The sequence below is a fragment of the Solenopsis invicta genome, unplaced genomic scaffold (assembly GCF_016802725.1).
Source record: "Solenopsis invicta isolate M01_SB unplaced genomic scaffold, UNIL_Sinv_3.0 scaffold_255, whole genome shotgun sequence".
NCBI lineage: Eukaryota > Metazoa > Arthropoda > Insecta > Hymenoptera > Formicidae > Solenopsis > Solenopsis invicta.
Window position 1 is genome coordinate 23646 of NW_024105257.1, and position 13845 is coordinate 37490.

The 13845-nt window shown below is 39.4% G+C and overlaps 1 protein-coding gene and 1 long non-coding RNA gene across 2 annotated transcripts; one reads left to right on the plus strand and one right to left on the minus strand.

Moving 5' to 3' along the window:
- Positions 1-5581: 5581 nt before the first annotated feature.
- On the minus strand, positions 5582-6294 carry LOC105207184. Its single transcript, XR_005576649.1, has 3 exons — positions 5971-6294; positions 5824-5886; positions 5582-5613 (listed from the first exon to the last, which is right to left on the minus strand). It is a non-coding gene; the product is annotated as an uncharacterized LOC105207184 (long non-coding RNA).
- Positions 6295-7417: 1123 nt separating this feature from the next.
- On the plus strand, positions 7418-9455 carry LOC113002869. Its single transcript, XM_039459304.1, has 3 exons — positions 7418-7767; positions 7851-8310; positions 9204-9455. The coding sequence occupies exons 1-3, from the start codon at positions 7418-7420 to the stop codon at positions 9453-9455; spliced, it is 1062 nt and encodes a 353-aa protein (XP_039315238.1).
- Positions 9456-13845: the final 4390 nt, after the last annotated feature.

Below are 13845 nucleotides of genomic sequence, written 5' to 3' on the forward strand. Positions count from 1 at the left end.
TAATCCGGTGGTGGGTCTATGACCACCTTCCGCGGCTCCTCCCTATCTTCCATGTCGCTCGAGAGCAACAGCTTGCTTCGACTTCTCATCGAGTAAAAGCTTGTTCGGAGAAGCCAAAGCCGGTCTTTCACTCTGGTAAAAGAGATCAAATAAATGTTATGGTTTGAGTGAGTCATCGGATTATCGATGGGTAAGCACTGTATACTATACACAAAAAATGACGGGGAACAATATTTATCAGTTATTAAAGAAAAACTTAATCTTTCTCCAGGTAAAAATACCCGATCGTATGCTCTTCATCAAGATCAACAGAGAAAACACCGAGAGACAGTTTCCAAAATGCACTCAGCAAAATGTCGTCGGAATTTGTTAAAGCAGAATCGTGAAAAACTTCGTAAGAAAAAAGAAAACCCTGAAGGCATACAATATCTCTCTAACTGTGGCTTCGATATTGATGTAAACAATAATGCAGATATTGAAAATGATAAAGGTATTGAAATTAATGGAAAATGTGTTGATTCATATAATATTGTATGCTTTATCATTGAGACCAATGGTTTCGCAAATTCAGCTAATATATTACAACTAGCAGCAAAAACTGAAGAACGGACATTTTTGCAATATAGTATACTAACCAACCCAAACTATAGTCCCTGCTGCTTCTACTGTAACCGGTTTAAAAGTAATTGATAACAAGTTGTATTTACATGATGTTAAGGTAATAACCATTTCATTGAAAAAAGCATTAAGAAAGTTTAGAGAATTTCTTTCTGTTTCGTTAAAACCAGTAATTTTAGTAGCTCATAATGCAAAATTTGACACTAAGCATTTGGTTCAAGCAATCATACGAAGTAACATGATAGATGACTTCAAGCCAATCAATAATAAAAGGGTTTTCAAATTCTTTAATATTATTTCAAAAACAACTACCTGATAGAAAAGGAAAGAGATTAGTTAAATTATCACAACTTGCCAAAAACTTATTGCCTCATAAAAAAAAATGATATTTTGCACGAAGCAATGTTCGATGTTTAGGAGTACAAATTGAAAACCGCCGTTTTTTGTCAAAATTTGAGGAATGATTGTTGAAAAATGGTTACATACTTATTCTTGAAACTATTGTCCATCGCTGGCCACTACTTTCTCCCACCTTTCGGGTAGCATACGAATCCCGCGTCGAAAAAACTGCTCGTCTTTTGCGGCGATCCACGAATCGACCCAGTTTTTGGCCTCTTCGTAATAATGGAAGTGCTGCTCAGCCAGGCCATGCGCCATTGATCGGAACAAGTGGTAATCTGAAGGGGCGATGTCAGGAGAATACGGCAGATGAGGTAAGACGTCCCATTTCAATGTTTCCAGATAGGTTTTAACGACCTGAGCAACATGTGGCCGAGCGTTGTCGTGCAGCAACATCACTTTTTCGTGTCTTTGCTCGTATTGTGGCCGTTTTTCCTGCAATGCTCGGCTCAAACGCATTAGTTGTGATCGGTAGCGAGCTCCTGTGATGGTTTCACCCGGTTGCAACAGCTCATAATAAATCACGCCGAGCTGGTCCCACCAAATACACAGCATGAGCTTCGAGCCATGGATGTTTGGCTTGGCCGTCGATGTTGATGCATGGCCGCGGTAGCCCCACGATTTTTTTCGCTTTGGATTATCATAATGGATCCACTTTTCATCGCCGGTTACAATACGATGCAGAAAACCCTTCCGTTTTTACCGTTGGAGCAGCTGTTCGCACGCGAAAAAACGCCGTTCGACGTCTCTCGGCTTTAATTCGTATGGCACCCAGTGTCCATTTTGGATCATTCCCATGGTTTTCAAACGATGTGAAATAGCTTGTTGAGTCACGCCCAATGAATCTGCAAGCTCCTGTTGCGTTTGAGATGAATCTTCATTCAGTAATGTTTCCAATTGTGCGTCTTCAAACTTTTTCACCTGTCCGGGACGCTCCTTGTCTTCTACGCCGAAATCACCACTTTTGAAGCGTTGGAACCATTCTCGACACGTTCTTTCACTAATGGAAGCCTCACCATAAGTTTTTACAATCATTCGACGCGCCTCAGCCGCAGATTTTTTCGAATTGAAGGCAAAAAGCAAAACTTCCCGCAAATGACGCTTATTGGGCACAAATTTCGACATTTTCGATCACAAAAAAATGTATAACGCCGATAAAAATTCACAACTGTAATGATAAGGAATTGTTGCCAGATGCTCAACCTTACATTTAAAATTTTTGATCTAACGTTTGGCGCCAGCATTTACCGCTGGCGCCATCTACTGGAAAACGGCGGTTTTCAATTTGTACTCCTAATAAAATATTAAAAGATTTGGTATCTTTTAATATTTCAGTTAAGGATTTATTAAACAATGCCAAAGGCTTCAAAGAAGTAAGTATAGTAAGGCGGATTCTAACTCCGGGATCTGAGGGTGGTGCGGGGGCAGGGGGGAAATTTCACGACGCGTCTTTGCTGTACTGACCATGATGATGTCATGTGGGGGGAGCGAGAGGAACATTTCACGGCATGTATTTGTCGTGCTAACCACGTCTTGAAGGGAGGGGGTGATGCCACATGTCTACTCGCTCGCACGCCAATGTTCTTTTTGCCGTGCTAACCGCGTTTTGGAGGGGGTGATGTCACCTCGATTTGTGCGGGGCAGGGAGAATTTCACGACGCGTCTTTGCCGTACTGACCGAGATGATGTCACGTGGGGGGAGCGGGAGGAACATTTCACGGCATGTATTTTGTCATTCTTACCACGCTTTGAAGAGAGAGGATGATGCCACCTCGCGGCGTTAGCACAGATGACATTACGTAAGCACTGCGCTCTCACTCCTTCGTGTATACCTTCTTGCTCTCACGCCAACGCTCTCAATCGCCGTCTTGGAGAAGGGATGATCTCATCTCGCGATGCTAATCATAGCATAGGTGATGGAAGCGCACATGCGTTTTCTTTCTCATTCCCTCCCATATATTGCGCTCATCAGACGCTGCGATGCGGTGTGGCGATGCATCATCCTCCTTCCCCCCATACGCACGTTTTATCCTCGCTTGCTTGTTCATGCTCTCCCACGGCTTATCTTATACTTCGCACACCAATGTTCTCACGCGTTCTTATTTCTAAGGTGTTCTTAGGAATGGAAGAGAATAGGGAAAATAATAATAATTTGTTTGAATATATTTGTAATATATTTATTTTTTATTTTATTTATTTTAAAAGGAATATATAAAAATGGTTTTATTAAAATATTATTTATTAAAATTATTTATCTATTTTTAACATACACAAATAATTTTATTTGTCTTTATTGGATAAATTTTGCTTCTTATTTATTTTTAATAAGTATACAAATAATTTTTCTCTCCCCCTTATTTTATACTTCGCACGCGTTCTTATTTCTAAGATGTTCTCTGGAATGGAAGAGAATAGGGAAAATAATAATTTGCTTGAATGTAATATACTTATTCTTTTTATTTTATTTATTTTATAAAAAATACATAAAAATGGTTTTAATAAAATGTTATTAAAAATTATTTATTTACTTATTTATTTATTTTTAATGTACGCAAATAATTTTATTTGTCTTTATTGGATAAATTTTGCTTCTTATATATTTTTAATAAGTATACAAATAATTTTAGTTATTTTCATTAAATAAATTATTTAAAATGAAAAATATCCGGTTCGCCATAATAGTAGTAAAACCACCATCCATGTAAAGTTGATTCGCACCATAAGAAGTCCAGTTCATCTCGTAGTTTTTTTCGTTCTTTTTCAATTTTTATTTTTTTTTTTTTTGTATATTTATGAAATCTACTACTTCGTGATCTTCGATTCGTAGTTTCTGTGGATCCAAAATATATAAAGTAATTAATAATTTAAATACCAAACACACACACACACACACACACACACACACACCTGCGGTTCATCAAACATTAATGATGTCTCCCGACGAACTCGAAGCTCTCGTGGTTCGATATATAACTCTTTACTATTTTGTGCCTCCGTCAGCGACCATTTAGGAGGGATTCGTCTCACAATGTATAATCCTGATGATGATGATGATGATGATGATGATGATGATGATGACGATGATGATGATGCTATTTCATCTCCATTCTGTAAAAATAAGAAAATATATATTATTATTAATCAAAATAACACATGTGTACTCACATGCACATAGTTATACACGGACATACCGTTCGTGAGGTCCCATCTATCACTCTTATTTTAACGTTTTTTTCTATATCATTTACTTTTATTGTAAAATTCTGGAAAAATAAAAGAAGCATTATAATGTGTAATATAAACCCAATATATATATAAATATCATAAAACAATACCTGTGCTGGTGTATATTTTAGTAATATCTCTCTCTGAAGAGACACCTGGTTTACAATTTTTTCGGTTCCAACTCTAATGTGCTGAAAGGATAAAATTTTATTTAACAAAATATTAAAAAATACATGTATTCTACTAGTGACACAAAACAATATTCAGTATATTAGTATTCAGTCATTTAGTATATTCAAACAATATTAAGTATATTATAAATATACTTACTCCATTACATGGGTATTTTATTCGTAAGTATGCAATTTTTTGTTCGTGAGACAATTTTTTAATGCACACGAGATACAAGCGACGACGACGACAGTCCAACCCTTATGACTGACGCTAAGGAGCGCAGCCCATTATTTTATAGTACAAAATGTACGTGATTTATCTACGAGATGTTAAATCCCACAGTCAAAAAACCTTTGACAGTAGTAATTTAATACTCATCTTACAACTGAGTTCTTGGTAACAAAAGAAACTCAAGTCATTGTCACAGCTGTGACAACCACGTTGTACCACACTGAATAGCTATCAGCCTCATTCGCTAAGGATAGGAAAAATAATCAAAAGTTCAATTTCAATTTACACATTTTTATTATTATTTCAAATTTGCACATAACATGATTATAACATTTTATTTATCATTTAACACATCGTATGCAATATTCACATTTGTACATATTATAATATTTTATTTGTCATTTAGCGAATCGTATGCAATATTATCTGAAGCATAAGCTATTAATTCACATTCAATATGTGAGCTTTTATCATAAATTTTTCGCAAAATATTTACTGCATCGTTTTTATTAGTGATGCAATTCTGACGCAAGTAAGTTACAAAATGTTTATATTTGTCAGTAACATTATTCATATTCTGACACAGTGCGAAATATACATGTTCAATACAATGCTCAAGTTCAAACATAAATGATACAGTTGCAGGCTTCATGCAAATATAAGTATTGTGTAATGTTAATTTTATAATATGTTCTTCACGCAGTTTAATCTGCTGCACAATCAGTTCGTGAATCAATAATGGAGCCGTTTTTGACTGCATAAGTCTCTCGATGTCCATACGTTTCTCAATCAACGATCTCCACGTTTTATAAGGCAGAGCAATTTGATTTCCGCGGTTGTCACCCAGCACCAATTCCACGTAGGATATAGATCCTGCGTTGATTCCGATATCCAACCATTTATAAGATGTAGGAGTTAGTGCAAACCTTCCCCCCTAAAATGTGTGATGTGTATCGTGGTGGCGTTCTGTAAATAAGATTACAGATTAATGAGATAAAACAAAAAATATTGATGATGATGATGATGATGATGATGATGATGATGATGATGATGATGATGATGATGATGATGATGATGATGATTTCTATAAGTAATAAATAAAAAAAGAGATTTTATAAGAAACAATGAAATATGAAAATATGAAAAAATGTATATAAAATAATTATAGATACTTACGATTTCTCACATGCTTCGGTCTGGATCGGAATGTAGTAGTTCATTGATGTGTGTGGCAATGTTCTGTAAATAAGAAATATGGATATGTAGAAGCAAAAATATGAAAAATATAATTTAAGGAATGTATAAAAACGTATAGATACTTACGATTTCTCGCATGCTTCGGTTTGGATTGGAACGTAGTAGTTCGCCATTTCTCTCGTATTTTTCAAGAGTTGTCCGCTAACAATGAGCAACTGATGAGAGTAACGTTTTTAAAGTTCTTTTTATTTTATAATCCCCACCACCATATCGACATCAAATGTGGAAATTACATATTTTATGATGAGATCATACACATATACAAACGTAAATCTTGCAAGCGTTGACAGATGTGATGAGATCGCAGGATAATAAAACTCAGTTTTAGACACGTTTGAATGTAATTTAATATTACAATGAAATCATATAATATTGCAGATTTGCATTTTCAGCACAAAAGCATGCGTCAGAGTACAGCAGCTGTGATGATATCATAGGCACTGATATCACAGATCTATAAAATTAATTTAGACACACGTTTGAATATAATTTGACATTACGATGAAGTCATGGAGCAAATGTGACAGTTTTGTATTTTTAGCGAACGCCTGCTGTGACTCGTTTAAAAGCAATTTGATATCACGATGACATCATTTAATAATTTTACAAAGTCAGTGATATCAAATATACATGTGAATCTTACAAGCGCCGATTTATGACAGCTAAGAAGACTTTAGACATGTATCAAATGATACACTGTGAATAACATTTAAAGTGATGGTGTCATTATAAAATGACAAGATCGCGATGCATCCCATCAGTCTATGCAGTCAAGCACATTGTAAAAATGGAGCAAACGGAGCGCGATTTGGTGGAGCAATCCACTCGATTGAATACGCATAAAGAGTATATGGCGTGGGAGCAACGTTGTATCGAGTTCATCGAATCGCTAGATGGACGCAGCCGCAGTAAATATCCGCGATTGTCAATCGGCGGAAGACAATCTGTGATCGCTTGTATCACGCGACTAGAAGGTTTGAAACAAATGATGCGTGGATGGTTTGTGCAAATGGGCGCTGGATATAGTGCAGGACTCCGATGGCGTGAGATAGATACAGTTTTTGAAAGTCGTATACTGACTGGTGCTGTGATTAATTTCGAACACATTGAACCGTATCAATTTCTAGAGGATGCGCGAGAAATTGTGCTTGAGCACGTGCAAAGTGTCATGCAGAGACATGGCAACGTAAAGATAAACGCTATTTTTAATGGTGAATTTGTCGCAGGTGACAAACGCGCTAATAAGTGTATTACAACAAGAAATTATGAACTCTTTCAATGCTCCGATTTGCATGAGTGGTACCAGTTACATGTCATCGAGATAATCCTTAGCATCGTTGGAGGAATTCCAAGAATGTGATAGCGGATGGGCGTTGTCGCGTATATTAAATTTAACAATAAATATAAACAAATATAACCCTTTGCATGCAGGATGCAACATCCAGTTACCAAGTAAAATTATGATGAAGAAAGCAGTAGTTAATGTAAAATCAAATGACAATGCATGTTTTGCATGGTCAGTGGTGGCCAGTCTGCATCCTGCGAAAGGAATACAGATCGAGAATCTTCATATCCACATTATTCTACGGTATTAAATCTGAAAGGCATTGAGTTTCCAATGACACTGCCACAAATTAAAAAGTTTGAAATTCTCAACAAAATCTCCATTAATCTATACTGCATCGAGGAGAAGAAATTATCTATTTTTCCTATACGACTCACCGAACGAAAAATGGACAAACATATAAATCTGCTATACGTGCAGGATGACAATGTGGGACATTTTGCGTTGATAAAGAATATGTCCCGTCTCATGAGTTCACAACTCAGTAAGAAAAAGAATAAGAAATTCTTTTGTGATCGGTATGTATATATTTCGGAAAATACAAAAATATGTATATATAAATATATTTTTTCTAATTTCTCAAAAATAAATTATATTTCAGATGTCTACATTATTTTAGTTCGAACGACAAGTTGGAAATTTACACTATGGACTGTGGAAAGATAAACGACTGCGCTATCATATTACCGAGCGAAGATGACAAATGGCTGAGCTTTAAAAATTACTGTCGAAAGGAACGAATGCCGTTTATCGTATACGCCAATTTGGAATGCATCCTGGAGAAGACTGAGGATGAGAAAAATTATCAGCATCATCGAGTATTTAGCATAGCATATTATGTACACTGTGCGTATGACAATTCGCTATCAATGTATCGGTTTCATAGCGATAAGAATTGTATCGCGTGGTTCGTCGAGCAACTTAAAGATTTAGCACAAATTGTAAATAATATTCTGTCGGTTAATGTTTCCATGGATTTAACGCAAGACGATTGGAAAAAATTTAACAACGCTACACACTGCCACATTTGTAAAAAATCATTTACAAATGAAATAGAACGGGTACGCGATCATTGTCATTTAACCGGTCGATTCAGAGGTGCAGCGCATTCAAATTGCAATTTAAATTACAAAGATTCGCATTATATTCCTATAGTTTTCCATAACTTATCTGGCTACGACGTGCATTTTATCATCAAGGAAATAGCTACAGCATATGAAGGACGAATAGATTTACTTCCGATAACAAAAGAAAAATATATTTCGTTTACAAAAAATGATCAGAAAAATTGCATAAAATTAAAATTTATCGATTCTTTCAATTTCTTGCATCTAGTCTCGATAAATTGGCATCTTTTCTTAGTAAAGATAAACTATGCATAATGCAACGGGAATATAGTAATTTATCAATAGAAAATTTTGATCTGTTAACACGAAAAGGTGTCTTTCCATACGAGTATGTTGACTGTGTGAAAAAATTGGAAGAGTCATGTTTGCCACCGCGCGAATTATTTTACAGTTCATTGACGGGTGACACAGTATCCGAGAGCGATTACGCGCATGCTGTCAACGTGTGGCAGCGGTTCTCCATTCGAACGCTCAGAGATTATAGCGATTTATACTTGAAAACTGACGTACTGTTGTTGGCTGATATCTTTGAGAATTTTCGCGATAGTTGCATCGCGAGTTATGGACTCGATCCCGCATATTATTATACTTTACCCGGTTTTACGTGGGATGCAATGTTGAAATATACCCATGTAAATTTCGAACTGCTAACAGACATTGACATGATCATGTTCATCGAACGTGGCACACGTGGTGGTCTGAGTCAATGTTCAAACAGGTACGCACAGGCCAACAACAAGTACATGAAATCATACGATCCATCGAAATCATCATCGTACCTGATGTACTTTGATGTAAATAACTTGTATGGTTGGGCAATGTGTCAGCCATTACCATACAAAGATTTTCGATGGGTAGATGACGTAACAAATTTTAATTTTATGGACATCGCGCTAGATTCTCCAACAGGTTACATTCTTGAAATAGACTTAGAATATCCACAACATTTACATGATGCGCACATTGACCTACCGTTCTGTCCAGTGCGTGATAAACCGCCCGGCAAGCGGCAGGACAAGCTCCTCGCAACCTTATACGATAAGAAACGTTACGTCATACATTATCGTAACCTGCAGTAGTGTACTCGTCACGGCCTTCGAGTAACAAAAATACATCGCATATTACAGTTTGCACAATCACCATGGCTTCGCGATTATATTCAGTTAAATACAGATTTCAGAACATGCGCCAAAAACAATTTCGAAAAAAATTTATACAAATTAATGAACAACGCGGTATTTGGCAAAACCATGGAGAACGTGCGCAATCACGTCGATGTGCGACTTGTGACAAAATGGAAAGGCAGATACGGCGCGGAGGCAATGATCGCTATGCCAAATTTCCACAGTCGTAGTGTCTTTTCAGAGAATTTGGTTGCAATCGAAATGCTTAAGCTTGAGGTGAAATTTGACAAACCAATCTATGTGGGTATGTTCATCCTTGACATATCTAAGACATGTTTTTATGAATTTCATCATGAATACATGGCGCCGATGTTTCGCGAGAAATGTAAAATTATGTATACTGATACGGATAGCTTAATATATAACATTGAATGTGATGACGTATACGAAATTATAAAGCGCGATATTAATAAATTTGACACGAGTGATTACGCGGTTGATAATGCATACGGTATTCCGCTTGCTAATAAAAAAGTGCCAGGTTTAATGAAGGATGAAAACAATGGTGCGATCATGACCGAATTCGTAGAGCTTAGAGCAAAGATGTATGCCTTGCGCGTTGTTGGTAAAAACGACACGAAGAAAGTCAAAGGAATCAAGAGCAACGTTGTGACAAAATCGATAACTTTCGATGATTACACGCGATGTTTACATGATGAGATTGAAATGACACGACAGCAGTCAAGTATTAGATCGAAATTGCATGAGGTGTATACTATATCCGAAACAAAAATTGCTCTTAGTCCGTATGACGATAAGCGATATATTAGGAGTACAAATTGAAAACCGCCGTTTTCCAGTAGATGGCGCCAGCGGTAAATGCTGTGTGGCGACCGGCGAGTTCCCTCTACGCTATTCGTAGTCTATGGTCGAAGCCGGGTTCTGCCGAGCAGCGCTGCGTGAGCATTCGAGCTCTGTACGTCGTCGAGTTACATGCATGTGCACACACACATGCCCGCGTGTCGGTATAATCGTGCGTCTTTAGTTATATTACATCATCCTGTAATCCTCGCTGTATAACTACTTTATGTTGTTTAAAATATACCGTCAATCCGGTTAACAACACTGTCGCGTACCATATTAATTACGACCTGATATATTTCCCGGGCTACTGCAATAGCCCACATTGGTGACCCCGACGTGATAGGTCGTTTCGGTGCGCGCTTCGAGAAATTGTCTCGTCAAGGCCCGTGCGTAGTCCACCGGCTTCCCGGGGGACACGCAACGGCATTTTTCTCTGTTCCAGAGCCTCCTCGCTCAGCATTCTTGGCGAACGACGCAGATTTTCCTGAAAAGGGAAATGCTTTCGTGCCGGCCGGCAAAGCCATTCGTGCAACGACACGCCATTGGGCAACGTCGCTAAAAAGACACGCAATTCGACGAAAACCATCGCGACTTTCCAGCCATCGCGTTTCAACGGGCGGCATGTTCGACGGATTTCGCATCCCCGGCGAGGCTGTTCCTGACGCATCGGCTAGCTACGTCTTCTTCAGTGGCACTGCGCAGCATATTGCGACTATTCATAGCTCATCGCAGCCCGTTGCAGCTCTCTGCAACCGTCGTGGCGTTACGCAATATTTTACGACGCATCATCCGACATTGAGGAGTACATCAGGTCATCAACGATCTTCGCAGCTCATCGCAGATCTCGACGGTGCATTCCGTCTCTTCAGGATCACCGAGACCTTCGTCCTCGTAACGTACTATCTCTCTTATTTGCCTGTGCCAGCGTACGCGTCCGCATCAAGCGTTTGACCCGGCATTTCAAATCGAGAATCCTCGCGCGTAGCAACAGCGCTGTATCATGTTCGCACGCCATTGGTGCATTTCGAACAGCGGCTACCGCTCAACGACATTGTAATTTTCTTTCTCGTTTCGTACGCCTATTTATGGCAGATATTAAAATATCGCAAGCCGACTTTCCGTTAAGCGTCTAGCTACGTCGCTTTAGTATTCGCACAGGATATATGCGTTTCTATCGTGGCGTCATTCGCATCGTAACGTTACGCCAGTACCATTACTATTGCGTACCGACTTCTCACGTCCTTTTGTGAAGTCATTTTCTTTCGAGGTTCCTCTGAACACATCGAATAGCAACATCGTCGTGTTGCCGGCGACTTAACTCAACACTAGTGGTAACTCAATGATTTAGCGGTCGTTTCGCGTCTCTGTCGCGTACGCTCTGTCTAGTCATATTTCAATAGTGCGCTGTCTTCAATAACTGTTCACGCGGTTGGTCACTTGTTGTTACGCCAGTTTTTGCGTTCTGGTTGTAACAGTCAGTTTGTTACTCGACTCATACCGTCGTCATCATGACTGACGAACCGCCGCGCATTGAAGCTTATCGCGCTCCTAAGATCCCGCCGTTTTGGAAAAGCGAACCCGAGGCGTGGATTCTCCAAGTAGAGGCGTCATTACGAGTCGCGGCAATTACCGTTGACCGAACCAAGGCGGATTATCTCCTCACCGGCCTTGACAGCGATGTAATCGCGCATATCGCGGATTTACTCAAAGCCGATCCTCCGATCGATAATTTATTTGATAGCCTCAAAGAGCGTATTCTATCCGTTTATGCAATTTCTCCCGAGTCGCGCTTGCGGACCTTATTGAAAGGTCAAGTCTTAGGGGATCAAAAACCCTCACATTTATTAAACCGAATGAAAAACCTTAACAATGGACAATGCAGTCCACAAGTTCTTCGGTCTCTATTTATCGAGCAGCTTCCTGACTCTCATAGAGCGATCCTAGCGGCAATAAATGAGCAGGATCTACAAAAATTAGCGGAAATTGCGGATAGAATAACGGAAATTAACAATCCTAACACCTCCGTGGTACCTTTTGTCGCATCCGCGTCTAAACAAAAAGACATGGTACCCCCGTCAGATATTGACAAGAAATTAAACTCAATTTCAAAACAGCTCGCCGCATTAAACAAGGAGGTATTTAAATCGCGTCGCAGGTGATCTTCGTCTCGAGGTCGTTCTCCCGGTCCTCTGAGCGACGCTAAAAAAACTGAGTCAGGACTTTGCTTCATCCATCATAAGTATGGAGAAAAAGCGACACCTTGCCGCAAGCCCTGTTCGTGGAAAGACAAAAACGCGACGGAAAACTAAAACCCCCTCCTCGCACAGAGACGGTCGGGAAATACGGGGCGTCTCAAAACCGTCTTCATATACAAGATCGCATTACCGGTCGTCAATTCCTTGTAGACACGGGCGCGGAGATTTCTATTCTTCCCGCAACACCTCGCGATATTAAACAGCCGACCGAGCACAAATTATTCGCGGCCAATAACACAGTAATTGATACCTTCGGCGAGCGTCGCCTTACATTAGACCTGGGTCTTCGGCGACCTATCGCGTGGAATTTCCGCGTTGCTGCCGTTCCGCACGCCATTATTGGCGCAGATTGTTTAAAGTTCTATCAACTAGTGGTAGATTTACACAAGCGCCGGCTTATTGACTCGAAAACCAAACTTTCCGCCGTCGGCGAAATTCGAGTGGTATCAAATACTAAAATTTTTTCAGTAAATCGCGGATCTAAATTCGCGAACATCCTCTCAGAGTTTCCGGAAATAACGGGGGTAGATCAAATGATTCCTTCAGGAACTCGTGATGTCGAACATTATATCGCGACCTCAGGCCCGCCCGTGGCCGAACGTCCTCGTCGTTTAGCGCCTGACAAATTAACGGCAACAAAAGCCGAATTCAAGCGGCTTATGAGTTTAGGCATTTGTAGGCCTTCGAATAGCTCCTGGGCTAGTCCCATACACTTAGTTCGTAAAAAGAACGGCGAATGGCGTATTTGCGGTGATTATCGTCGTCTCAACGCGATAACTATTCCGGATAAGTATCCGATACCTCACCTGCATGATTTCACTGCCAATCTGGCAGGGAAAACCGTTTTTTCGGTCCTAGATCTCTATAAAGCGTACCACCAAATTCCGGTGGCTAAAGATGACGTGCCCAAAACGGCCGTCATTACCCCTTTCGGCTTATTCGAATTTGTCTACATGACTTTCGGGTTACGTAACGCCGCTCAATCGTTTCAGCGTTACATACATCGCGCTCTTCAGGATCTAGATTTCGTCTTTGTATACATCGATGACATTCTTATTGCATCCTCTTCAGAGGAGGAGCATAAGAATCATCTGCGTATCGTCTTTCAAAGACTTAAAAAATACGGTTTATTCATTAACCCAACTAAATGCACTCTCGGTGCACAAGAGGTTACCTTCTTAGGCCACATAGTTAGTCGGGACGGTATCAAACCAATTCCCGAACGC

Coding starts and splice junctions, on each gene's coding strand:
- LOC113002869 (XM_039459304.1), top strand. CDS start 7,418: ATGGTCAGTGGTGGCCAGTCTGCATCCTGCGAAAGGAATACAGATCGA. Junction 7,768..7,850: donor AAGAAATTCTTTTGTGATCG/GTATGTATATAT, acceptor ATTATATTTCAG/ATGTCTACATTATTTTAGTT. Junction 8,311..9,203: donor TTACAAATGAAATAGAACGG/GTACGCGATCAT, acceptor GCAATGTGTCAG/CCATTACCATACAAAGATTT.